This window comes from Syngnathoides biaculeatus, chromosome 6 (assembly GCF_019802595.1).
Source record: "Syngnathoides biaculeatus isolate LvHL_M chromosome 6, ASM1980259v1, whole genome shotgun sequence".
NCBI classification, from domain to species: Eukaryota; Metazoa; Chordata; class Actinopteri; order Syngnathiformes; family Syngnathidae; genus Syngnathoides; species Syngnathoides biaculeatus.
The window spans coordinates 1,823,019-1,849,913 of NC_084645.1; the positions used below are offsets into that span (position 1 = coordinate 1,823,019).

The following is a 26,895-nucleotide window of genomic DNA, read 5'->3' on the forward strand; positions in this document are numbered from 1 at the left end:
GGCCCCTTGAAGGCGCGCTCGGATGAAGAACGCAAAGGCGAGGGCGGAATCGCGCTCGCGTACGTGTTCCCTCGCGAGTGGGCGTGGGGAGCCACGCGGCGGCTCGCAAACACGCCAAAAGAAGGAGGGCTCCCGCCTCGCGCGTCAACTTCGCCACGGGTCGTCGAGCGGCCGCTTGCGCCGCCGCCATCCGGCAAAGTGTTGCGGGCGCACGATGTTGGTGTGGCTGACGCTCGCAGGGGGGCTGCTGCTGATCCTCAGGGCGCACTTCCCCTACTGGCTCGACGACTGCACCTACATCCTCAGGAGTCTCCTCATCGCCGCGCGACTCCTCAGGTACAAGAGGAGCAAGCCGTTCTACAGCTTGCTGGACCGCTTCCTGGCGGTGGCCAGGAGCCACCCGGCCAAGACCTTCTTGCACTTCGAGGGCGAGCGCTTTTCCTACGGGGAGTTGGACCGGCGCAGCAACCGCCTGGCCCGGGTGCTGAGGCAGGAGGCGCGCCTCCGGGAGGGGGACCCGGTGGCCCTCTTTCTGGGCAACGAGCCCAACCTCGTGTGCGCCTGGCTGGGACTCGCCAAACTGGCCTGTCCGGTTGCCCTGCTCAACTTCCACATCCGAGCCAAGTCTCTGGTGCACTGCTTCATCCGCTCCGGGGCAAAAGTGCTGCTGACGTCAGCAGGTGAGGGACCCGCTGGGGGGTGGGGTGGGGTGGGGTGGGGTGGGGGACCCACGAGTTGGTGGCCAAATAAATGGCAAGTACATTTGGATTTGTCCTCATGCTTCAAATCTGAGGAGAAAGTTTCATAACAATAAAAGCGAAGAGATCATGTGATCATATAGATCAATGTAGACTGGATAAAGCGTTGGCCTTACTGTTCTGAGGACTGGGGTACAAATCCCGGCCCTGCCTGTGTGGAGTTTGCATGTTTTCCCCGTGCCTGCGTGGGTTTTCTCCGGGAACTCCGGTTTCCTTCCACATCCCAAAAACACGCAACATTAATTGGACACTCTAAATTGCTCATAGGTGCGATTGTGAGGGCTGCTGTTTGTCTCGATGTGCCCCGCGATTGGCTGGCAACCAGCTCAGTGTGTACCCCGCCTCCTGCCTGTTGACAGCTGGGATTGGCTCCAGCAGTCCTGCGACACTTGTGAGGATAAGCAGTTCAGAAAATGGATCGCATTTACATGTGCAATATGGCTCCAAATCATAGTGGATCCACTGTGTGTATTCTCTGTATTCATGTAACGTTATTAAGATTGAGAAATGCTTTTCAATTTGCTTTTTAAATGACAAGCAGGCCATTTGTAACGCGAGAGTAACATCAAAAGGAGAGAGAAATAATTCATTCTCTTTTGATGATTAATGATTAAGTGAATGCGAATTGACGTGATGATCAGCACAATCGCCTCACATGACTGAAGGTGAGCGTCCAAACCTGGACTGTTTGGAGTTTGTCCTCTCTGTCATTGCCCTACGTGGTCTGTCTGCCTCTCACATTAACAAACACAAACTTCCATCTATCCATCCATTTCCTTTGCCGCTTATCCTCACGAGGGCCGCGGGGAGTGCTGGAGCCCAGCCCATTCGTCAACAGGCAGGAGGCGGGGTACACCCTGAACTGGTTGCCAGCCAATCGCAGTGCATATAGAGACCAACAGCTGCACTCACAATCGCACCGATGAGCAATTTAGAGTGTCCAATTCATGTTGCATGTTTTTGGGATGTGCGAGGAAACCAGAGTGCCCGGAGGAAACCAACGCAGGCACGGGGAGAACATGCAAACTCCACACAGGTGGGGCCAGGATCGAACCCGGGTCCTCAGAACTGTGAGGCCGATGCTGATCCACCGTGCTGCCACGCAAACTTCTTAGGTTAAAGATTGTCAAGATTAGAATTTGTTATTTGCCTTTACGTGCCTTGCTTTTAACTGGCGACCAGTCCAAACTGTACTCCAGCTGTCGCCCAGCTCAGCCATAACCTAAGCGCGGATGAGCAATATTGGCTGGTATTTGTGCCTCATGGTCAGTAAGTCCGGGTGGTCCACAGGAGTCAAGGTGGGCACTTGCTGACGTGACATGAATGAAGGGACGCGGGCGTGTGTGTTTGCAGAGCTGCTGGATGCTGTGGAGGAAGTATTACCCGCGTTGAGAGAGGAGGGGGTCAGCGTCTACCTCTTAACAGACGCCCGAAAGATTCAGGGCGTCGCTTTGTTGGCCGACAAGATCTCCGAGGCCTCGGACCAACCCTTGTCAAGGGACCTGCGAGCCAACGTTACAATCAGGAGTACCGCTTTGTACATCTACACGTCGGGAACCACCGGTATGACCGGGACCGCGTTCGCTACTCCCCCAACCTTGTTGCTGCCATAAGGGTTTTTCCTCTGTCCCGAAAAGGTTTGCCTAAAGCCGCCATCGTCACCCACGAGAGGATGTGGAAAGCGTCCCTCCTCCAGTCGCTGGTCGGCGTCACCAAAGACGACGTCTTCTACGTCAATCTGCCGCTCTACCACAGCTCAGGCTTTCTCATCGGGTTAGCGGGCTCTATCGAGAGAGGTAATCCACTTTTTGATTCGACCAAAAGCAGGTGCAAGCCTTTAGGCAGGGGCTGTTCAGACTTTCAGACCCCTCTCAAAGTGTCCCCAACTTTATTATCGCTTTTACCAGAACAACTGCACTATGTTTTTGTGGTTCACTTGTTTTTTTTTTTTGTTTTGTTCATAGCATATTATATGTGGAGCCTTAAAACTCATTATAGGGTTGCAGCTTTTTCGTACATGTGCGGCGGCGTAAGCTGACAATATTTTTAATGAGTGTTTATTACTTCATTGTGTGATATGTCTCATAAAAGGCACTATAGACGAATCGCAATGTTGAGCAATTTCCAATTCTTGCCATTTGCCACAGAATCTGAATTATCTCTATACATAGTGGCTTTATGAATAGAATTGCTTTTATTGGAGTTATATTTTTTTCCACATTTGAATATCTAAAGGGGCGGCACGGTGTATCAGCTGGAAAGCGTTGGCCTCACAATTCTGAGGACCTGGGTTCGATCCCGGTCCCACCTGTGTGGAGTTTGCATGTTCTTCCCGTGCCTGCGTGGGTTTCCTCCCACATCCCAAAAACACGCAACATTAACTGGAGACTCTAAATTGCCCCTAGGTGTGATTGTGAGTGCCGCTTTTGTCTGTCTCAATGTGCCCTGCGATTGGCTGGCAACCAGTTCAGGGTGTACCCCACTTCCTGACGGTCGACAGCTGGGATAGACTCCAGCACTCCCTGCGACCCTCGTGAGGATAAGCGGTGAAGAAAATGGATGGATGGATGAATACCTAAAGAACTACAACCCCCCCCCCCACCCCCATTTTATGATTATTATGTGTCACAGTGATACGGGTTGTCAAGGATGTCGTCACGTTAAAAAGTCCAATAACAACAACTCAGCCACTAAAAACATAGATAACCCGCCCCTAGGCCGAAGTTTGGCAACAAGCATTTGACACGAATATTTCATATCGATGTCACCTCTGATGATGTGGCCTGCAGGTATATCGGTCGTGTTGAAGAGGAAGTTCTCCGCTTCCCAGTTCTGGGACGACTGCCGGGAGCACAACGTGACCGTGATGCAGTACATCGGCGAAACCATGCGCTACCTCTGCAACGCGCCCAAGGTCAGATCCGTTGTGCCCCCCCCCGGAATGATCGCCATCTTTGGTGGTCTAACCCAGTGTAGCCGTCACTCCCTCTGCAGAAGGACAACGAGAAGGAGCATAAAGTGAGACTCGCCCTGGGTAATGGTGTTCGCGCAGACGTCTGGTCCGACTTCCTCAGACGCTTTGGTGACATTAAAGTCAAAGAACTGTACGCGGCTACCGAAGGAAACATCGGATTTATTAACTACACCTCGAAGGTCGGTGCTGTGGGACGGGCCACGTTTTTCAACAGGGTAGGTAAAACAAAAAAAGTATTGGCATATCTATTTTTCCTCTTACAAAAACATCCGAGAACATGGATAGATGAGCAAATTTGTCGTAAACCTCACCGAATGTGTGATCATCTCCCTCCAGTGCATCTTCCCGTATTTGTTGATCAAGTTTGACATTGAGAAGGAGGAGCCCGTCCGGAACTCTCAGGGTCTTTGCATCAAGGCGGCCAGAGGTGAGCATCTTGTCCGTCAGCCGTTTTTAATTGTGGAGAAGGCAGGGAATGCAGTCCCAGTTTGGGGGGGGGGTGTCATGGTGCCAGCGTAACAATCATTTATATTGGTCTTGTAAATTTCTACGACTCCATTGTGGCTACGTGTTGTGCGTCCGTCTGCCAGGCGAAACGGGTCTCCTGGTGGGAAAGGTGACGAAGAGGTCACCTTTCATTGGCTACGCGGGCAACGACCAGCAGACGGAGAAAAAGAGGCTCCGCGATGTAATGAAAAAAGGCGACCTGTACTTCAACTCGGGAGATTTGCTTCGCTTCGACGACGACAACTTTGTCTACTTTCAGGATCGAGTTGGTGACACTTTCCGGCAAGTTGGCCCAGCGAGTCCCTCACGTATCCACCTTCTTCTCCTTTATTCCATGAAATATACATCCATCCATTTTCTTTGCCGCTTATCCTCACGAGGGTCACGGGGAGTGCTGGAGTCGCACTCACAATCACACCTAGGGACAATTTAGAGAGTCCAATTAATGTTGCATGTTTTTGGGATGTGGGAGGAAACCAGAGTCCCCGGAAAAAACCCACGCAGTAACGGGGTGAACGTGCAAAAACATGGGCAGAATTGAACCCGGGACCCCAGAACTGTGAGGCTGTCCCAGCTGAGTTGCCGAGCCGCTATGAAATGCACAATACAATGAAAATATTAGTTTTGATATCTGTTTGTGACATATAAAAGTCGAAAAGCTGTTAGTGGGGGGAAGCTGAAAGCAGAGCTCACCCTGCCCTGACTCTCTCTTTTCTTCTGAACAGATGGAAAGGTGAGAACGTGGCCACATCAGAGGTTGCAGACGTCCTCACCACGGCGCCTTGCATTTTAGAGGCAAACGTCTACGGTGTTAAGGTGGAAGGTAAGGCACCAGCGGCTCGTATGGAGGAACAGACATAAACATGGCTGATTCCAATGCTGCTTCGCTGTCATAGGGAACGAAGGGCGGGCGGGCATGGCTGCAATCACTTTGAAACCTGGAGAAGACTTCGACTGTGCTGATGTTTACAGGCAGGCGGTCAGCTATTTGCCAGCCTATGCACGCCCGCGATTTATCAGGATACAGGTAATGCTTCAATGGCGCTTGGATGCATCATGGTCTTAAAAACAAAAAACCCCGTGGCGAAAGTACTCCGAACACTAAAAGCCACAGGAATGCGTGACGTAGAATTTTGCCGGCTTGTCATTCAACACCACGTCATTGCTCTGTAGCAATCTGCTCCTCCACTGAGTGTCACTTATCTTCCATCCATCCATTTTCTTAGCCGCTTATCCTCACAAGGGTCTCGGGGAGTGCTAGAGTCGCACTCACAATCACATCTAGGGGCAATCTAGATTGTCCAATTAATGTTGCATGTTTTTGGAATGTGGGAGGAAACCGGAGTGCCCGGCTGGCACGGGGAGAACATGCAAACTCCACGCAGGCAAGTCCGGGATTGAACCCGGAACCTCAGAACTTTAACAGCTGAGCCATCGTGCCGGCGTCACTTGTCTCATCCAAAAAATGGTGTCATCCAGTTAAATACACGGTATATGCAAATCTATTGTATGGGGAGTTCTAAAAGCCAACACAGGGTGACAGGCTCGTGTCGCCTGGTGCCCATACATTAAATCGCTTAATGTGCAGGTGTAAGTCACCAACTGTCATTATTATTATTATTTTTTAATTTAGCAAAGGTCCAATCCAAATTGAGTTCTGCTGCGTTATACAGCGGGTTAAACTGACACAAAAAGATAAGATAGATAAAAATGGTTTTGGCTTAGCCCAACTCTTTTATGACTGTACGACTGTTATGCAACATAGTCACTGGCAAACGGATACAATGCTACTAAGCACAGTCCATTCAGCCATTTTCTTAGCCGCCTATCCACACAAGGATCGCAGTGAGCGCTGGAGCCTATCGCAGCCGTCAACGGGCAGGAGGCGGGGCACACCCTGAACTGGTTGCCAGCCAATCGCGGGGCACTAAGCACAGTCGTTTTCAGAAAGAAGATACATTGACGAGTTGTCCAAAGAAAACGTGACCGTGACTTCTTTCCCATCTTGCAGCCCTTCTTGGAGATGACGGGCACATTCAAGATGAAGAAAACCAAGCTGGTGGAACAGGGCTTCGACCCGGCCCTCATCAGCGATCCCTTGTACTACCTCGACGCCACCAAACAGACCTTTGCCCCCTTGACGGAGGAAGTGTACAGCGCCATAACCTCTGGCACTATTAAACTTTAGCACAGTAATGTCGAAAATATTTGTGCTTAGGCAGATTGGCTGCTTCAAACAACTCAACTCAGGGACGGACGGACTCGCATTCAACCACCAGACTAGCTACTGTACTTCCAGCCCTAACCAACCTTAGAAAGCACAATTCACTACAGTGTGTTGCCAATAATATTTTATCTGCAGCATTTCAAACACGACAGATATCTTGTACCAAATGCTCTTTGATCATTTTTTTAAGGGTGTGTTAATTAACATGCTTAAACTTTGCAAGAGATTTCTCTTGACATCCTGTGTGATATTCCCTTTTAAAGCCAAACTACTTTTAAATAAGCACTTATGGTAAATGTAGACTTTGAAATGACACGACAGCTGACCCCACAGAGTAGTTTACTTGAAAAATCTATTTATTTCTTTTTTTTAATACAGTGGTATACATAAAAAAAAAGTGTTGCAGGGGGGTGGGAGTTTGAAACAAGAAGTCCAAATAAATAATATAAAGAACGGTCAACACATGAAGAAAAAAAAAATTAGTGTTGCACTGAAGTGTTATATCAAAAGAAAGTAGTACTGATGTGCCATAATAAATTGTCTATTAGTACAAAAATACATTTCAGGGCACACAATAAAGCATCCAGTATCACAAATAAAGGAAGGGATCAGTTGTCATAACAGACCCCCCCGGGCCCCCATCCAAACCCCCTTTGAGCACATCTTTTAAAACCGTTTAAATCAAGCACTTGTCTATTTTATTTTGTCTTTGTAAATAAGAATAAAAACTTTTCATAGGGTTAAAAATGCCTTACGTAGTGTATTTATGCAGTATGTAGAAAAGTTGGACTTATTACTGCTTATGTCAGTTTCCAAGGCTCAGGGGTTTTAATCAGAATACAAACATAACCATGTAACTCCATTGCCTTCTTTTCCTTGTTTTTTTTAAACAACCTTTTTCTCTTTTATAAAAAACAGTATAGATGTACAAAAGTTCCTTTACAGAGAACCAAGGCCATATGCTAGCGGTATGTACAGCCACGTTGTCCTTTTCTGCTCCTCGTAACGCTTCATATGCATAGCAGGAAAACAAAGCACAACTTCCATTTGATCAGCGTCGTTTCGTCACGTGTGCTAGAATCAAAGTATAAAAAAAAAAAAAAGAAAAAGAAAAAGGAGAGACAACCGTGTCACCTGTGACTGGAGCATCAGGGTGGGTTCAATGTGGACTCTCTCTAGATATAGTTTTCTATGTTTATATGCAGATAAGGCATCACTGCTCGCAGTGTTCGATGGGCTTCACGTGTAGAAGTGGTAGCAGGCGTCTGGACCTGAGTCGTAGCACATGCATAGATCTCTAGACAGCAGGACTTTATCAAATCAAGTCAGTATATTTATCTACGGTAAAACATTTGCTACACACAAAACAAACGAAAAAAAAAAAAACCCCCGTCACTTTTCACCTGCTCACAGCAAAAGGGCGTTGTCAATGCCAGGCTGTAAACCTTCATTTTGTCAACGTCTTCGGTGACATCAAGTGCTCAGATTTCAAACAAAATGGTTAGCGTATGCCAACCGAGCTCTTTTTGACTTTCTTTTAACACTGCAAAAAACATCCTTAGCAAGATTAACATGATCCCAAGTTCTCCTTTTTTTCCTCCATTTTCCTTTCACTCCTCTGAGCTATTACAAAAAGTAGCTAAAAATGTCAAGATGAGTCTGTGGCACCCGTCATGCACTCTAACTTCAGTCCCATCATTTTTATTTTATTTTTTAATTTTTTGCAAGCCTTAAAAGCACCAAAAAAAGACTCAAAAAAGAACAGCTGGATTCTGCTGACTCGCCGTGTTTTTTTCCCATTTTCTTTTTTTCCTGGAGGCCAGTAAACAATGCGTGTTGGATTCACTCAAGGTGAATGCCACACCCCCACCTCGCCTTCCCCCCACAGGCAACAGACGCTTCCCATAGCTTTCACATTCTGTAACAGACCAGCTGTCGCCCTCTTCAGAAGTGGTCGATGAGCACAGAAACGCAGTTTGCGCCCACCAGGTAGTTTGGGTCTCCGGGGAGAGACTTGTTCTGCCAGCTTTTAGGGTCACCTGCACAGAAAACAAACATAGGTCATTGTTTTTTTTTTTTTTTTTGAAACAAATATGTAATCATCTCATTTAAAATAAAATATAAAAATAACATTCAATAATATGAGCCTTTCAATCAGGGGTTCTCAAAATATTTTTAGTCCAGGAATTTTTATTCCCCCCCCCCACAAAGGACCCACTGATAAGCCCAGTGTTAATCAAAAATAACTACTATGGGTACACCTAAGTGCCGCAGGAATTTAAAAAAATATATATTTTTTTTGCTGAATTTTTTTTTCCCATTTTATGAGAAGAAATTTATATTAAAATCTTTCAAGGCCGACAAAATGTTTTGTTGTGTGACAAGCACTGAAAAGACTCGTTTCACTAGAAAAAAGTTGATTTCCATCTTTTTTTTTTTTTAGTAGATAGCAGGAGAACACTGGCTTGGTTGCACCAAAAACACCCGTTTCTCCCCATAAAGTGAACTGATCTTATAAAATTTAACATCTGTGCCAATTTTGAATCCAAAGCAATAAAATGCTGCCCTCTACGGGGATCTGTTGTCATTACAGTACTTAAAAAAAAAAATTAATTTTACAAGCGAGCCTTTCTAGGCCTACCTGTTCAACAACATAATTGAGGATATGATGTGCATTCTGACAGTAAACAGTTGGATTCCAGTTGATGAATATAAACATCCATCGCAAGAAAGTCACATTTGAACAAATACGTTTTGAAAAAGATATACACTACATTAAGAAAAAACATGCTTTTTTTTGTTCTTGGGGAAAAAAGGACTTAAGTTGTGTAAGGATTTTAGATTTTTGATCCATGACAATAATGAAGCTTTAAATTGTCCCATTGTTGATGCTCGTGAAGTTCGTGGTCTGGAGTGTCTCAAACAAATTGAAAGAAGACGACGTAAAGACAATTTGAATATTTCCTGCCCTCTAATGTCAGTCAAAGAGTTGTTAGAAAAGGTAAAATCTGTTAAAGCACATAAACCACTGAAAGAGCTCAACACAGATTTTATGTGCGACATCTTTTATAGTCAGCTCGGGGAGGGTGACTTCGTCCTTAAAATGTATTTTATGATTCTACTTTAGGCGGCGAGGAATTCTTGATGAAGCATAATAATCATCTGGGCTGTGAAAATGACGGAAAGACAAGCTACGCAAAGGCGCAATCATCATTTTCTTATGCTTTTAAATAAGAGTTCAACCAAGCGATTGGTCCCTGTGTCCCCCCCCGATGATAAATTACAAGCGAGAATAAGAGACAAAGATGCCCCCCGCCTCCAACTACTGTGCTAGTAAAAGTTCTTGTTCCCACACTGTAAGGAGAACCTAAGCCTGTGAGTATTGTTGTATGCCGTTTGTATGCATTTCCTTTTCCTGGGTGAATACTGATTGTTTAGGAACAGGCTTGTTTTGTCAACGTTTATGAAAAACACGTAAATTAATGTCAAGACTACACAAAATAAGCGGCGTCTCTCAATATCAGTTTTTTCTACTCGCAACAAATTTTACGTGCGTGATTTTTCATGCTCGACTGTGCAGATTTGCGAGTGCAATGGCACCCAGGTGCGAACACGCTCGTCAAATGTGAGTGACTGCTGTTAATACTGCATCCATTATTCGCAGATTTTCGTTATTTGCGGGAGTGTAAGGAACGGGGGAACGCTCTATCAAGTTATTTTTAATCATAAAAGTAGGTTACTTACAACTTTTATTAAAATGTTAGCTTAATTGGTCTAGCTATGCTGGGCATTTTGAGCTATTGTGGGTAGGTGCGGAACATATACCCAATTAACGATGGGTTCACGTTACCACTAAAATGAGTAATCGCTCCGACACATTAACACGAGATAATCACAAATCAGATGATTCATATCATCAATATAAATTGTTTGAGCAATTCAACTGCACCACTGCATCATGTACACAGTAATGATCAATTTGTCCACTCTGGAACAGTAATCTGTAAAATTTGTCGAGCGGTAAATTAAAACCGGGCCTGGTAGTGAGCACGATACTAAGTATTATGGGGGAGGAACCAATGAAATATTCTCATTGCACAAAACGATTAAGAAATAAAAATATAATGCAGCCTGTCCACGATGGTGAGGAATGTGGAAAAGAAAGTGAACAAACTCTCTTCTACAATCATGCAAAACCTTTTAAGGCCACAGACCCAACAAGGACAGAGAGAGAGGACAGCGTACCCGACGAGGAGTCGGAGGATTTTAGAGCAAAAGACCAACCATCAGGGGTCATAGACGCACAGTGAGGTAAGCGCAGCTCCACCGGCTTCAGGAACTTGAGTCCGTGAGGGCCGCACATCACCAGCGGACTTAGCAGCGTTTCTCCTGCGTGGACACGCACTGACATTTACATTCCAAATGTCACACATTTTAGAAACAGTCATCAATATACCTTTGCGTGGTCTTTGTTCACACGCGCCGTGCAAAAAACACACATTTCATTTTTTTGTCAAATCAGAATAAACCGCTCTTTCAGGTCAATCAGGAAACCCAATTTATGCGTTTATTAATTTATGAATTATGGTACTTATGTCATGAATATATTGTCCCAAAACAACCTCTGGATATGAGACAGCTTGCACACTAAGCGTCTTTGGTTGACTACTGGAAGGCCTGCTCAGAGTGGAAAATGGCCCGTTAAAGTGCTGTAGGTTCTTAGCCACTACGCTGCAGCTGAGTGTCAGCGTGTTGGCAATGCTTTGTTTAACAGCCCAGGCCATGTCTACATAATGCAACAATTCTTTTCTTCAGATCCTCAGAGTTCTTTTCAATGACGTTCCTTACTAATACTTCCTGTGACACATATGAGAGTGATAACACCAACTTTAACACACATTCCCAGCATTCACACCTGTGCACCTTTGACAGTAAACAAATTGCGTGCCTCCGGGGAAGGAAACTGTTACTGAATCCAATATGGACATCTTCCTATAGAGATGCACTCACTTTTGTTGTCAGTGGTGTAGACGTTACTGGTTGTGTGTTGAGTTACTTGGAGGGGGCAGTAAATTTACACCGATTTAAAAGCTGCACACTGATCATTTTACATTGTAGCAAAATGCCATTTCTTATGTTGTCCACAAAAGGATATAATATCCTAATAAAAATGTGAGAGGCCTTTGTGAGATACAGTACACCTCATAAGAGCTATTGGAGGTACTAACTTGCTGGAGTGCAATGCATTGTTGGCTGATGACGACACCATGTTGCATCAGCTTGTTAGCTCAGGTGAAAAACACATTTGAAAAGCTGCCTTTTCATTAGTGTCACCTGCAACAAATCACTCCAGCGCTGACAAGGTACAATGCTTATTGATCTTACGTATTAGCAAAGCTTTTGCATTGACAAGAAAAACAACTGTTGAGAAGGGAAATGATCCTTAAAGTGTTTGTAATGTCTAATTTCACATCTAGACGAAAATACATGTTCAACTGTACCATAAAATGAATAACATTTTTGAGTGTTTATGAATTAAAGTCCGCAAACTTTGACCTAGTTTCCCCGTGTCTGAAAAACGACTCATTTCGGGGGCGGAGCCTCGTCCGTCACTACAGGCGGACCTGCTATTGTGAGACTGGTACCACCAGGTGAAATTATATTTACAGTGAAGCAAGATATCACCAGCTATTGCGCTCAAATTGATGTGGCAATATTTTCAATGGATTTCGGTCATTAAAATCCTTATTTGTGAATATATACCAACTTAAACTGTGGACTAAGTTATCATCTTCTGTTTGTTTGGGTGCGGTAAAAAACGAGCCTTTTACACGCAAATTAGTGGCACACATCGTACTGCAGATAAGTTTCACATACAAGCACATGCAGATCCATCGTGCTGTACAATGAACGGCCGGGTAGCCGCATACCTATTTATTAAATACACGGCGTTTGCATAATTTTAAAACAAGACCGAAAATTTCCGGCTTTGACGTCACGTTCCTACTCAGCTGTTACCGCTTCATTTTCTTTTTAGCGAATCCAGCAATGTGCAATTATTTTTTGCTGATAATCGAAAAATAAAAATGTTTCCTTCATAACGGAATTCAGATTTGAATTCTGCATAAAATGTATAATATTAGCAAAAAGGTGCACTGAGGACATTCCATACACTATAATAGAGTGCCGGAAATGAAATACTCAAAACTGAAGGTTGCATCTTGCTGGTGTGCCATCCAGCTTGCTGCTAACAAATGATTTTATCCTCAGCTAGAGAATCTTATTGGGATCGCAAACTTCCACGTGAGACTGACCTTTCTCCTTGTCGAGGGGGGGCAGGATGCTGTTGTCGCGGCACACCTTGAAGTAGATCTCCTGCTCCACGTTCTCTGGGATGGCTCCCTGGGGGATGATGATGCTGACACCCGTCTCGATGGAGCTCAGGACCCCTCCGTTGCAGTTGAAGATGCCACGGGCGGTGGCGACCACCGTGTGGCCTTCGTCCTCGTCGTCATCGTCCAGTGCGCCGGGGCTGCAGCAGAGGTCAGAGTCAATCAATCAGGGCAGCGGTTGAGCAGAAAAATACACGATGAAAGCAGCACGGTGACCTGACTGTGAAGAGACAGAGTGACACTAAAAGCGCTATTACCTTACAGGAATGGCCTTGGGGATGGCGTTGATGTTATTGTGCTGGTATTTGGGCCTGTTGTCCATGGTGCGAGTGAAGGTGTCCAGACCACTGTCATGGTCCAGAGCCTGAGGTGAGAGCTGTGGCATTCCCCCGCTGTTGCTCACCATGCCGAGCTTGCCGAGGAGCTCAGTCTTCACCTGTGTGTCATTGGGCAGCAGGTTGTGATTGAACTTGGGGCTCTCGAACTTGCGCTCGAACGGTCGTGCCGAGCTTGTGTACGGCTTGGGGACGTAGCGGTTGTAACCAGTGGGAACAGGAGCACCGATGGTCTTTGGGAGAGTGCCATCCGTGCCATTGATGGGGGACTTGTCAGGGACGGCCCTTGGGGCTAGGTAGCCTATCGGTGATGGTTCATCCCTGCTAACTGATCTGAGGGCCGACAGATCGGGTTTGGGATTAGGGGAGCTCAGTGGCTCGGGGATGGAGTTCACTGGGGGACGGGGGAGAGAATTACACCCAATTAAAATAAATAAAAGATCCTCAAGAAATGAAGTTACATTGTATGACTCCATGAAAACAAAACCTCCAGGTGTTCATAGCTGCAGTGTTTCATTTGGGGTTAATCTGAAGCCATTTTAATGGTGGCAATTGTGTGCTAAATCCTATTTAAGATGAGTTTGAATGTGATTTCGAACACAACCCCATCCCAGTTATAAGAGGGTGTGCACACTTGTGCAAGCATATTAATTCAGCATTTTTTTTCACTTTCAGTATCAAAAAGACTTCACTTGAGTGGTACAAGTAACTAGCGGTGGGAAAACATTTAGAAATAATTTACTTAGATCTCATTTTTTATTTCACAAAAAACTGCCCTATGAACAGTGGTGTGGAGACTTTTTTTTTACCACTGTTAAGTGGCAGATGTAGAAGTGAACGAATATCTCAATTTATGCAAAAGCAATTTAAAATGGGAGTGAATTGTCCATCGAGTGTGTAGAACCTAATTAAGAAATGGACCTCAAGCGACAAAATGCTAACAAAATATGACAAATATAAATGTATATAAATATATATGTATGTAAATATGATAAATGGGTGACTTGAGAGCTTACCGTCACTTGGGCTGAGTTTGGGCAGCGTATTGGGTGGGATACCAGACCCGGGGAGTCCATACTGAGAAGAGGGGCTAATCTGAGGTAGGGGGTCATATCGTTTCTCCCCTGGGCTCGCTTTCTCAACAGACTCCACCCTAATTTAGGTTAACAGAAAATGAATAAAAAAACATGCTGTTGAAAAGCAAAATGAAAGCAAGAGATGTTTTTGGCAATGGTGACAGCAGCATTTGCTTCTACCTGTTGTACGGGTATGACAGTTGAGCTGGTTTGGCCAGATCGTGGAAGCGATTTATGCCGGGATAGGGTTGGCCCATGGCTTTGCTGTCAAAGCTCCGACGGTCAAAGTAGGACAACTGCTTCCTGTAGTAGTCCTCATCCTCATCTGGGTCATAATGATTGGTACGCATTACATCATCAAGCGGTTTGATGTGAGGCCTCTGTGGCTCAGGAGCCCTAAAGATGATGCAAACAAAAATAAGGCATCACTTTATGACCGTTTTGTGCAGACCTGCTATTATGAAAACCCTGATGGACATTAATAACCATTATGGCAGTCATGTTTGGTTGCATAGCGGCTTGCCTTCACTAGATGGGGCTCAAACAATGAATGAAACGAGGCATAAGGAAAAAAGAAAAAAAAAGTTGCCATTTATCCACCTTTGTCATCGCCTGAGGGTTCTGCAATGCCCACAACATACCTGTAGGAGGACCTTTCCTGCTCCAGGTTGCTGAGTGAATTTGCCTTGAGCACTGGACCAGGTGCACTTGAAGGTTTGGGAACATCTGCTGGCTAAAAGAGAGAGTGAAGACACAATTAGCCTCTGGTTTTTCATAGTGTTGGCAAGACGGTTCCTTAATGAGAGAAAAGAACACAACACACTCCTCACTTTTAAATAGTGTTAAGAGAAAAGTACCCTGAGGACTGATGATTCTCCTTCCTTTGCTCTGTCCACAGAAACGGAACGTTTATTTTCAAACATCTTTACTCTGTTGAGGACAGACTGTGGTTTCATGGGTGGGTCCTCATCCAGGTCTTCCCGTTGATGGGGTGGCAAGGGCTTTGACCCAGGAGGGACTGCTGGCTCACCAGGGGATGTGAGGGTCTCTGTTTTAGGAGGGAGAACTGGTGGCTCAGAGTTTAGCACGGGCTCATGCATTCCTGCCTTGAAGCCCCGTTGTGGCCCAGGGATGTAGGAGGGCCTTAGACCAGAGTCGCCATAGTACTGCTTTGGTGGTTCTGGAGAACGAGGCGAGTTAATGGGAAAGCTGTGAGCATCTGCGTCATAAGAAGAGCGGGCATCGAAGCCTGCGGGAGGTGGCGGTGGGGGCGGTTCATCATAACGAATTGGCCCGGGTTTACTGTGGCGCGCTCTGGCATCATATCCCACAGGAAGAGGGTCTTCATATCGTGGTTGAGGCGGGCTGTAGTCCCTCCCTGGCCCATCTTCGTACGGTGAGCGGGGGTTGTAGCCGATGGGTTGCTGGTGTCCCAGCTGGTAACCTGCAGGCTGGCAGGATGAGGTCTGCTGGTCGTAGGGGGACCACTGTTCGTTGTAATGAGGCACACGGTTGTTGTAGTGCATGTGACAGTCAGCGTTGTGAGACTTTGGTTCTGCGTAGCCGCCCCCATCGTAACCGTAAGGCGGGTGGTCATATTCTCGGTATGGCTGCTTGTCCTGGTATGGTGGCTGGTGAGTGTAGCTCAGTGACTGCTTCAAGCCATGGTTGATTCGCACAGGTTCCTCCATATTGTACAGATCTTTCTTGTACATCTGTGAAGTGACAATTTGAAATTAACGATTTTGTTGCATCACCACAGTAAACGCAGGCTTTTTAACAATTAACATGTTCAAAGACACAACAGTTGGAGGAAGATGTCCCCAACAGCAAATGAAAAAGAACTGGCAGAATCTTTTCAAAATATTAAAGTGAAATGCATACAGTAAGTTTCCAAATGGCATATGGAAATTTGTCTAAGTGCAAATTACACAAGCAAACATTTGTATTTTATTATTTGAAAACAGTACTGAATGTGCATTTGACAAGATGCCTTTCAAGAAAGATCATCATCCATATTCTTATTCTAGTCATTATTTTTTTCTCAAGATTAATAAGAAATACATTTCTGAAAGGCCTCATCTCAAACTTATGATGTGTAGCCTGTAGACAGCAAATTTGAGTTACAGCACTTCCCATGGAAGGAAATTCATTGGTTGGCATCCGCCCAGAACAATGCATGTGAACATAAACATAATGCAGTCTGTTGAGGTGAGCAGTTTGTTAAAAGAATTGTTGGCTGGAAAAAATGATCAAGAGTACTGTCTGCAGGTTAGCGTTCATCATGCAACCAACATTCAGTTTGGCTCTAATGCAACGTCAAACTACTGACACTACAACACAACACATCTTATGATAATGCCACTCTAAGTGCTCGCTTTTCATCTACAGAAGAGGGTTAAAGCATAAGGAACCCAAAAACATTTTGGAGCCATGCAAAGGAAGTAAAAGGCAACAGTTAAGGCTGGTTGTGGATAGTCTTCACCCTGGTCAAAGACTCAGATATACCAGTCCTTCTGGTCTCCCAGGTCTCATCATTGTGCATGTGGACTAGTATATGTCACACATTGTCTGGGAGCCAGAGGCACACAATGGGCTCAGTGAGGCACACAGTGTGGGCAATTCATGCAGAGAAAGAGTGGAAAGCGTGTGCGTGAAGACAGGCAGTTAAAACAGCAGACTGAGGCCCAGGCCCGGTCCAAGTGGGCGGCCGAAGCAGCGGGTACCTTTGGTTCTGGACCAGGTGGGCCAGACAGGTGGGGTTCATGTGATGGTGCTGGGGGCTGAATAAGCTCAGGGGCAGGACTGAGGCTGCTAAGTGAGTCAGCCTGAGGAGCTGCGGGTGCAGCGGGGGGCTCCTCTAGGTGCATACCCTCTAGCTGTACAGGCTGCCCAACAGCAGGGGGCGCTACCACCGCTGCAGGCAAGGAGGGCATGGGCAGAGAAGCCTCCTCTTGCTGTGAATATTGTTAAAAGACATTTACAAACACAGCTTGCCAAGGGCACAAAAAATAAAACCTCAACCCAACACCTTGATATTTCCTCTCTCACACTGACCGAGTCAGACAAGGCTCTGCAAACGTCTGGTTTAATCAGATACAAGCACATCTCAATAAATTTGAATTATGGTAGAAAAGCTCATTTATTTCATTACCTATGTATTCTATATAGATTCATGAAAAGCGTGGGAGAATAATTTTTAGAGGGCAAAATCCTGCCTAATTTCGACGTTACAAATTATTTGTATTGTTCCTTGATTCTTTTTCCATTCTATTTTCATAGTGAATTTTATGTTTTTGTTAGCTGTAAGCTTTCATAAAATTATACATGTTAAAAAAATAAATAAATCAAGAATGTATGTGTACTGCCATCTGCGACTTTCACTTTTCAACAACTGAATTATTTCACTGAGTTGAGCTCTTGACATTATTGCAATTTATTTTGATATACAGTATGTGTTATATACAAATAGTTTCCAAATCATGTTTGATATTTCAGGAATGTCCACACTTATACAGGCCTTTTGAAACCAAAAGTAAAAAAACAAACTTGTATTTGTCCATAACAATGCTGTTTGACAAAAATCAGTCAGACATTAATGTGAGCAACAGGTTAGGGGGTCCAACTTCTACCTGTCAAATGGTTTTATCCAATACGTTGCACAACATAAATGCTCCCTTTCAGAATCAGCATCTATGGCAAACTGTACTACAAAATACACAAATGTAGGCCATTGAGTCTTACCATCATTTCCAGAATTGTTCTTTTGCTGTACTCATTTATGCTGAGCACTGGAAGAAGCCTAATCTAACATGTAGACTGGTTTGGAGTACCAGTGAAACATGATTTCCAGAATGTTTCCCTTGAATATCTCACTAAAACATGATGTTAACAAAATAAGTTAAAGTATATTGTACTAGATAATGGGATTTGGAAAATCATCAAGTGGACTCAAGCTTTCCAACAAGGTGTTTTCCGAGCCCAAAACCCAGTTAGCACGAAGAGAAAAATGGCCAAAGCACAAAGTAAAATACAAACTGCTGGTATGGACATGGCCTCAGCAAACAACCGAGATGACAAAAGGCGTTAACCTCTACTTTACAACTAATGACACAGTACATCTATCGATATAAGCACACACAGTGCAATGGTTTAAAGAGCTAGGAACATTACCTGCTGCGGAGATGGCATTTTGAAGCCTGTGGGGTCTATACGATTCGCTGGGTCGGGCGGTACTGGGTGCTGGTATCCAGGGTAGCCAGGGGTGTCCTGAATGACAGGCGGGTCTTCCCTCACAGGTTCGGAAGACCGCGTGATGGCGGGCTCCGTGGGCAGACCCACCTCGTCATTCAAGGTCTCATCCAGCTCCTGGTCCGTGTACGCTCCGCCCTCCGTGTCCGTGTCCTCGTAGTCAGATGTGTGACGGCTGTCCGTGCTGTACATGGAGTACTCGCTACCTGGTGCTGACAGGTAAGACAGACGGTCGTCGTGGATATCCAAGTCATCTTCTGTGGTGCCATCCGCCTTGAGGAGAAAGCATTTACCCTTGGGCTCATATTGCCTTGAAACTCATTAGAGATTTCCAAAATCCAAGGTGCCTATTGCTCACCTTTCCCTCAGAAACCCACACCAGCTGGTTCTGTTGCTGCTGGATTGTTTCTTTAAGAGCTCCGTACCAACCGTCATTCATGTTGTTCAAGTTAATAGTGGCTATAAAAGAGAAGTTGGGATAATTCATGGAAAGGAAATACAGTAACTCATCTTTCTAGTGCCTTTTAATATTCTGTGGCCACTCACTGGTGAACAGGTGATGATTATTCTTCCTCAGTTTGATGGCTCGCTCGTACAGCTTCCTGGCACTTTTCCTGGACTCGGGACACAGCCTCGTCCTCATGTTCTTCACACCCTGCTTATTGTCTGGATTTAGGAAGACTACGATTGGGTACCACTGAGCATAGTTCAGCCTGTCCACAGCATTCGGAGTGATGTCCAGCACAGCGTGTTTGTCCTTGAAGAGAGAACAGATGAAGAGAAGGTGAATGAGGGTGATGAAGTCAGAACACTAATATGGTGGATATCTGATTCGACAAAAAAACTGAGCGCTCACTCTATCTATGATTTGTTTAATGGTGTGAAGACGAATAATTCCTGAACTCCGCTGGTCTGTTCCTGCATCTCTGGGCTCGCTCTCTGGAAAATAATATAAATCACATTTGAAATTCAAGCATAGTTCCTATCTTGTGTACATCTCACAGACATGTTTTCAAACATTTTCTGCAATATAGTTTTTTTTGTGCCTTTAAAAATCATGAAAAAAAGGCCCACCCTCGGGCGACAAGAGTGTGGTTGGCCCACTGAAGATGACGAGCCATTTACGTGTTAATAAAACACAAGTTGACGTTCGCTTTTGTCAGTGGGTGTTATGTCACGCACTCCCGGTTTGAAGATCTGATCCCGCCCGTCCTCTTCCGGTCCGTTGAGCTCTAAGATAAATGACCGTTATATACAATCGACTCGAGGCACACCAAAAATTTCACCGAACGAGTTACGTCGTATTATTAGAGCGTATCCTTCCAAGTCACGACCCGAATTCAATTCGGACAGATCGTGTAATCCATAACTAGGATAGCTATTATTTTGACTCAAAAGACCCCACTGTCTCTTTGGTCAAAACTACAAGAGATGAAACAATTATTTGCACTTCACTGACATCTTTAAGTAAAGCAAACTACAACACTATATTTTTCCCCCCACTTTGGTGGTGTTGTAAACTGTTCTTTATCAGTGAGGCCGGCCATTTCATTAGGGACAGCGAGCGAGACGTTAGCTGACCGGGCTTGTTGCTTGTGCTTTTGGAGTCTAAACGTTGTGAACTCATATCCTGTATTTAAGAAAACATTTTTGAACTTAGGATAAGAAATATAATAGTGAGGAACACAAAATATATTGAAGTCTGCAACTGCATAAGAGTGATTGTTTTGTTTAACTGGCCCTGAGCGGATTGCAATGGCAGGTTCCCAAGTTAAAACTTGGGGCTTTTTGGGGCTTTCACCTAGTAAAGCACAGCGATGCAGAGTTGTTGGTACTTATATCCTATTTACATGACTTAATAGCGTGGCTCAACTCTTTTTGTCTTTGATAGTTGAGAACCTTCAATATACAATCGGCAATGTTTTTCATCAACACGTTTATAGAATCATAAAAGTTCTCCTCGTTGCTCGTCATTTTGCCCGACTTATGCTTCGCTAACTGTTGCCGTGTGCAGTATTGCTGCTGTTCATAGTGGGTAATACTATAGAACCCTCACACAAAGGAACATTTAAAGCTATAATAAAAAAAAGGACAAAAGCTCACAATGATGTACTTTTGGTTTGCAAACACTGAAATGTTTCATTTTACTTTGGTAGCCTGTCGTTTCATTGACTGGCAGATAGTGTTTCCAAAACATTGACGCCATGGCGACAGTTGGCTCTATAAGTACTCCCTGTGCCAGAAATATTGAGTCCCGCCCTCTCGGCGAGCCGAGTAGCTGCTAATGACACAGCCGTCCAACTCTTATCAGCTCACTGTGTGATCCAGCTTACCACAACAATGACAATTTATCAAGTCTGGAAAAATTTGACTCATGTCCATTCTATTCATCCAACCTCAAGTCTATTTAGTAATTATCTTGTCAGCCCTAGATGCACTTTCATTCAAAACATGATTTATAAACTTACTTGCAAGCTCAAAAAGATCTGGCTCTTCTCTGGAGAGTTTTTCACGTGCAACATCGGCAATAGGTCCAAATATCACAACAGGTCTTAGGAAACCAGCTACAATAACACAAGAATTGAAATTATACACTTATTTGTATACATAATACTGATTTAATATTTAAATTATGTGCAAGGTAAGCGTTTTTACCTTCTCTCAATACAACCCTCTCATATGCTGGGAACTTTGTCTGCACTGGCTGTGAAGAAAGATCTTCTCGGCTCTTCCGGAGGTTTCTCTTTGAACTGCGAAGACCACGGAACCTCCAGAAGTCCGCCCGGTCGCCCCCAGCTGTTTTGGGGAGTGTGTATTGCACACTGGAAAGCTGCTCCGCTCTGGTGACACATCACAGGGAGGCAGAGAACACTTGACGCACAAAGTAATGGATGTGTTATAAACTTGACACTGCTCATCACAATACTGCCAGCAACCAAGATCATTTAGAGGAAATGATAGATTTAAAATAATTTAAAGCTGAATGTTTAATGCACCATTTCTGCATGTCATTTCTTAGATGATAACATTTCCTGCTAAAGTCAAATAGATCGGATACATTAGGGCCCTAATTTAATGAGATCAAACACAGGGGCTGCATCAAGAGCTTCCTTTACAAAGATAATAATGTAATCTGCAAGCTTCTGTAGCCACAGGGAAGCATGGAGAGCAATAGGAGGTCTCAATTGTGCTTCCAATCGAGATAAAAAAAGCGATGAAAAGATTGGCATGTGCTTGCTTTCAGGAAGCAGTCCTTTCAACTTCAGGTCAAGTTCTCTCTTTTTCTTAACACTCAGGGAGCTAGGTGGAATGACGAGAGGCTGAATGAATGTCAGAGGTCAATGAGCAGTGAACAAGTTGGTGGCCAAAGAGTTACATCCTCTTCGATATGTGGGAAAGAACATGTTTATATCACTCAGTCTATGAAAGCTACAGTTTGAATAAGCAGATTTTTACTTTATTACAGCCAGTATAGCATTCTCTAGAGAAAGGCTTGTGTTTTTCTGGTGGTGCATATTGTTAAATGTTGCTTCTACTCTACCAGTTTTTTCATTTAAAAAAAATCATTATGATATGAATAAAATCACTAATCAATAAAATCCATCACTAAAATCTATTCCCACTCATAGTGGTGTAGAACTACAATGCATTGTAGTGACATTTATGATATTTTGTCCTATATTTGCGGCTAAACGGTAACCAAAATATACACTAACAACAATGACATTCACATTGCTCAATCTTATTTCTCTGACAAATCAAGTCTCTTTTCTCTAAGAGACAATCATGTGGCCTTTGTCATCTGCTTGTGAAGACGAGATCACCTGTTTTTGTTGGGGATGATACCCCTCTCCACCTCCTGATGGTTCTTGCCAATGCGAATAGCGAGCCAGGAACCCAGCTTGCCATTGTAGAGGGTGTCCACGACACGGAACACCTCGCCTTTGTTAAAGCTTAATCCGTATGGAGATTCCTTCTCATACTCAAAGTGTGTCCGGATGTAAAAGGAGTCACCTACGTCAGACTCCACAATCCGCCGATAGACTACAAAAAAAGTACGGTGGGGGAGTAATAATCTTATTCGGATCTCTGAGTGCGATTAAAATGATATTTTGGCATCTTCTCTTCACTTACCATCTTTCTTCTTTTGAGCCAAAATTGTGACCTCTTCACCTTTAGGAAGATCCAAGAGGAACAGCACTGCCTCCTCTCGGATTATGTTTGCAAAATCCACGTTGTTTACCTGCAATTAAGTAAAGCACATTTTTCCTGGTGCTTTTTTTTTTTTTTTAAATACAGAATAATTGAGCTATTCACTGCATTAGAGCTAAACTGTATACCTATTTCAACACAGAGCATGGTGTAGTATATAAATCTGTAAATTGAGAGAGTTCCTAGCCCTGTGCTTCCATATTGCTTAGGAAACTAGATTTTTGTGTGCAGTGCAAGAATTCAAGCCATTCCTTAAAGAAAGGAGGTGTGACAAAAGAGATATACGGCTGCATGGCAATGGTATAAAACAGTGAAAGGAAACCCTTTTTTTGTGTGTGCTGACTGGGATTCCCAAGTCATTGCCAAGACACCATCTCGGAGGTACAGGAATTTTGGAGTATTGTGTGTTAGGAGCAATAAAAATGGAGAGCTTCAGTTGCATGCAAAATAAGCCACTCTGCATTCCCTATTCTAATTATTAAAAAGTGAAAACCTTTCACCAAAATAACAGATTATTTAAAGAACATTCATCTTAAAACACATCATTTTTGGAGAAAATGGAAGTACCCTGAGAATTTGGTCACCCTCCTCCAGGCCCTCCTTCGCAGCTGGGCTATCTTCCAGCACTCCAGCAACAAAGATGCCAACATCATTCCCTCCCGCCAGTCGGAGCCCCACACTTTCCCCCTTTTTGAACTTCACCAGCTTCATGCTTGGCCTGAGGACAAAGGACAAAGAAAACAAAGTCAGACTTTAGGAGACATGATACATTTTAATGGAATCTTTGTGTCCTCCAAAGCAAAGTAGTAGTGAGCAGATCTCTGAATGTTGCGCTACTTTTGTATTTTCTTCAACTTTGTAGAGCTGTCAAGTAAATCGCTGAATGAAATGCACTCTGCCCCCTGTTGCTTATACTGAAGTAGTCAACTACTTTTGCTGATGACCACAAAGATTAGCCACCTTCGCATTATAGTTTAAAATGCTACGTTAACCGTTGTAATTTGAACAAAATTTTAGAAACAGCTCAAGAAGAATATGTTTCGTAATACCGAAGGATGCTGTCATCGTGAGCAGCACTTGGCACAGGGGCATCAGATGGGCTGACAGGGAGGTCAACATCAGGCTGTCCAGGCTGGGCGTAAACTGGCTTTGGTTCTAATTTGCACAGAGACAGAGGAGTGCCATCAAAACAAGGCCTACATAATCGTGCTCACCAGTATTGGCAACTCTGTTTAATATTGGGTTGCACACCCTGCGGCAGCAATGATCGCCTCCAAAGGTTTGTTGTCTTCATCTATCATCTTTCTGCACTACTCAGGTTGTATTTTCTCCCGCGTTTCATTTGCAATTTGTTAAAGCTCTTGAACATTTGGATGGTTCCTTTTCCCAATGGCACATTTCAGCTCCTGTGAAAGATTTTTTAATTGGACTGAGATCAAGACTCATTGCTGGCCATTTCAAAAGTATTTTTTTCCCTTTTCAACCATCCCTGTGTACTTTTGGATTTGTGCTTTGCCTCTTTGTCTTTGTGGAGGACCCATGATCTTCTGCCTGAAACCACGTTTTTTTTCAACAGTGCTAAAGGCATTTTGATCTAAAACCTCTTGATAATTTTTTTAATTTATGATACTGTCGATAACATCAAAGGGTCCAGTACCAGATGTAAAAAACCAAGCTGTTGGTGTTCTTTTCCTCAAATGCTTCATTGCGCAATCGGTCCATATCATTTGCTCTTTTGTATCAAACAAGTTCTCCATGATAAAATTGTGCTACACGTAACTAATTTTCACACTTCGTACTTGAAGGAGAATTCCGGTGGGTTGCATTAACAATGTATCCAATAGGTCATATGATTTGTACTCTATCTTGACAATGTGATGTTGAAGCCTCTCTCACTTAATAGTGTTTTGAGAAGATTTTTAATCGACAATTGCGAATTTTCAGGGGCACTGCCATTTTCGCAAGTCATATGACCTACGTGCGCAGATATGACGTGTTAGGTGCTGTTCCAAACGCTCGATTATATGGGAGACCATTATGCCTGGCGCTGATTTCTCGGATTTATCCTCATCTGCTGAAGAGATAGCAGTATTGGTTGATCGGAGGAAGACGGAGGAATACTACCATACAGATTTGAACCTGTGGCTGTAAATAATGCTCCCAAGCGGGTGGAGCCGTGAGCTGAGGTCCGCCGAGCGGCGGAGCCGTGAGCTTGCTCTGCCGGGGAGTAAGCTCCGGAGCTTGGTCCGCCGCTCGGCTGTAAATAATATTGAATATTTGGATGGTTCTTCAGGCAGAATGACACGGATTCTGACTAGCGAGCTCCGGGGCTCAGCGGGAAGCGAGCTAACGGCTCCGCCGCTCAGCAGCATTATTTACAGCCACAGGTTCAAATCTGTATGGAAGTATTCCTCCGTCTTCCCGATCAACTGATACTGCTGTTTCTTCATCAGATGAGGATAAATCAGAGAAATCAGCGCTGGGCATAAATGGTGTCCCATGTAATCGAATGTTTGGAACAGCATGTAATATGTCACATCCACCCACGTAGGTCATTCTGCTCTTCTCCCTCTTTGGTTGAACCAGAAAAATAATGGCGAAAAAAAAAAAGGCAGAAGAAAAGTTGCTGTCCCGTTTGGATGTACTCTTAACTTTCCTGCGGGTTGAACTGGTGAGTAACCGAGCTCTGGTGCTCAGTCAGGCGCATACAGGGCCAGCAGAGTATGCTAGTAGCTGGTTGACTCGCGAAAATGCCAGCGCCCCTGAAAATTTGTAATTGTTGACAAAAATCTTCTCAAAACACTATTAAATGAGAGAGGATTTAACATTCACATTGTCAAGATAGAGTACATATTACATGACCTATTGGCTACATTGTTAATGCAAACCACCGGAATTCCCCTTTAAACTTCATGGGTGCCAATAATGGTGAGCAGAACTGTACATATAACACACACGCACATTCACTGAAGGTACACAGAGTCCTGAGCAGTAAGGACAAACAGACAATAAGCGGAGTGCTGCAGGCTGCAATGAGACGTCAAGACTAAATAAGATCATATACTTTATTTTCACAGAGCTCCAGGAAAGTTACGCCTGGCTGAAGCTGAATGTTTTCTTGGAATTCATGTATTAAAAAAAAAAAACAAACAAAAAAACCCAGAGCTTTTCTGTTGTATGTAAGACAGGAAGCACATTGTCAAAGATAGGCTTGTCTGACCTGGGAGCGGTGGAAGTTGTTTCTCATCTTTAGCAAGAGCTGGCTCTTTCGGCTTGGGCAGAGGGACTTCCTCTGAAAGCTTTGCTGGTGTTGAAGCTGCTTTTGATATCCGCTCCTCATCTCGACTTCTGTGACTAAGATGAAAAAAAAAAAATATATGGATTTGTACAGTTCATCAAATACACGCAGCTGGCCTGTAAGAGCTGAGAGGTAACAAAATCCGTATCTTTGCTACAAAGAACAGCCACCAGGGTTTATTACACTAAAATTTATGGATCCCCCACTCCCATAAGGAGCAGGAAAAAAAACAGGACAATTGAACAGGTTGAGTCTCAGAGAGTATCTTGGTATTAAAGGTTACACGTTTTTTTCTTTTATGTGTTCTATTTATAGAGCATCTTTAACTCTCTTCTTCAAGGTTACATGTAGACACAGTCTGTAGAGGTAGGACTGTAGGCCGCTAAGGCTGCAAAAAAAAAAATCTAGTAAAAAAAAGTCACCGCCAGGTTCAAATAAACAATAGCAGCGATTGCACACAATGCTGTAAAACAGTCAAACAGGTCACCTTGTTTACAGCTTGCCTATTTGGTGCTAGCGTAACGCCGACAGAGCATGTGGATTGATACCTTAGTGTGTGATTGAGAGGAGTCAAAAGGATTTTGAAAAAATTGCTCCACTACCTTGTTAAGCGCATTTACAGACATTTATTTGGTGTCACTACTAACTTTACTTACCAGCACTCTCTTACAGGACAATGCAGCATAGTTTTCCACATGAGGGGAAAATACCCTCGATGTCAATTTATAATAGTTGTTTAATTTCAGCAACAACAGATTTTTTTTTTGTATAGTTCCCTTCCGAAAGTTGGTATTCTAAATAGACTCGAATGCTGTATTGTAGTATAAAAAATTCAAAAATGCACGCAAAAAGCATTTCTTTGTTG

At 44.1% G+C, this 26,895-nt stretch overlaps 2 protein-coding genes across 19 annotated transcripts in view; one reads left to right on the forward strand and one right to left on the reverse strand.

The window, feature by feature from the left end:
* Positions 1–33: 33 nt before the first annotated feature.
* zgc:101540 (hsFATP2a_ACSVL_like domain-containing protein) lies at positions 34–7,582 on the forward strand. Its single transcript, XM_061823931.1, has 10 exons — positions 34–680; positions 2,112–2,321; positions 2,396–2,554; positions 3,548–3,672; positions 3,753–3,947; positions 4,069–4,159; positions 4,323–4,521; positions 4,965–5,062; positions 5,136–5,266; positions 6,251–7,582. Exons 1-10 carry the CDS (start codon positions 215–217, stop codon positions 6,425–6,427), a joined length of 1,851 nt encoding a protein of 616 aa, XP_061679915.1. The 5' UTR covers positions 34–214; the 3' UTR covers positions 6,428–7,582.
* tjp1b (tight junction protein 1b) overlaps positions 6,805–26,895 on the reverse strand; it is a 91,347-nt gene continuing 71,256 nt past the window's right edge. For 7 of the 18 annotated variants that reach the window (XM_061823913.1, XM_061823912.1, XM_061823923.1 and 4 more), the window contains 20 exons: positions 25,953–26,086; positions 23,782–23,887; positions 23,300–23,450; positions 22,655–22,763; positions 22,345–22,564; positions 21,176–21,360; positions 20,989–21,084; positions 19,377–19,459; positions 19,067–19,277; positions 18,879–18,979; positions 18,443–18,793; positions 16,996–17,226; positions 15,127–15,984; positions 14,911–15,002; positions 14,450–14,665; positions 14,210–14,346; positions 13,116–13,587; positions 12,781–12,998; positions 10,712–10,870; positions 6,805–8,505 (listed from right to left, as the gene is read on the reverse strand). In XM_061823913.1, coding sequence (XP_061679897.1) covers positions 8,411–8,505; positions 10,712–10,870; positions 12,781–12,998; positions 13,116–13,587; positions 14,210–14,346; positions 14,450–14,665; positions 14,911–15,002; positions 15,127–15,984; positions 16,996–17,226; positions 18,443–18,793; positions 18,879–18,979; positions 19,067–19,277; positions 19,377–19,459; positions 20,989–21,084; positions 21,176–21,360; positions 22,345–22,564; positions 22,655–22,763; positions 23,300–23,450; positions 23,782–23,887; positions 25,953–26,086 — 4,225 coding nt within the window. In that variant the 3' untranslated portion in view covers positions 6,805–8,410. The remainder of the gene's footprint in view (positions 8,506–10,711; positions 10,871–12,780; positions 12,999–13,115; positions 13,588–14,209; positions 14,347–14,449; positions 14,666–14,910; positions 15,003–15,126; positions 15,985–16,995; positions 17,227–18,442; positions 18,794–18,878; positions 18,980–19,066; positions 19,278–19,376; positions 19,460–20,988; positions 21,085–21,175; positions 21,361–22,344; positions 22,565–22,654; positions 22,764–23,299; positions 23,451–23,781; positions 23,888–25,952; positions 26,087–26,895) is intronic. The other 11 variants (XM_061823911.1, XM_061823927.1, XM_061823914.1 and 8 more) reach the window with 7 other exon arrangements.

Coding starts and splice junctions, on each gene's coding strand:
- zgc:101540 (XM_061823931.1), top strand. CDS start 215: ATGTTGGTGTGGCTGACGCTCGCAGGGGGGCTGCTGCTGATCCTCAGG. Junction 2,322..2,395: donor CTACACGTCGGGAACCACCG/GTATGACCGGGA, acceptor TGTCCCGAAAAG/GTTTGCCTAAAGCCGCCATC. Junction 5,267..6,250: donor CGCGATTTATCAGGATACAG/GTAATGCTTCAA, acceptor CCCATCTTGCAG/CCCTTCTTGGAGATGACGGG.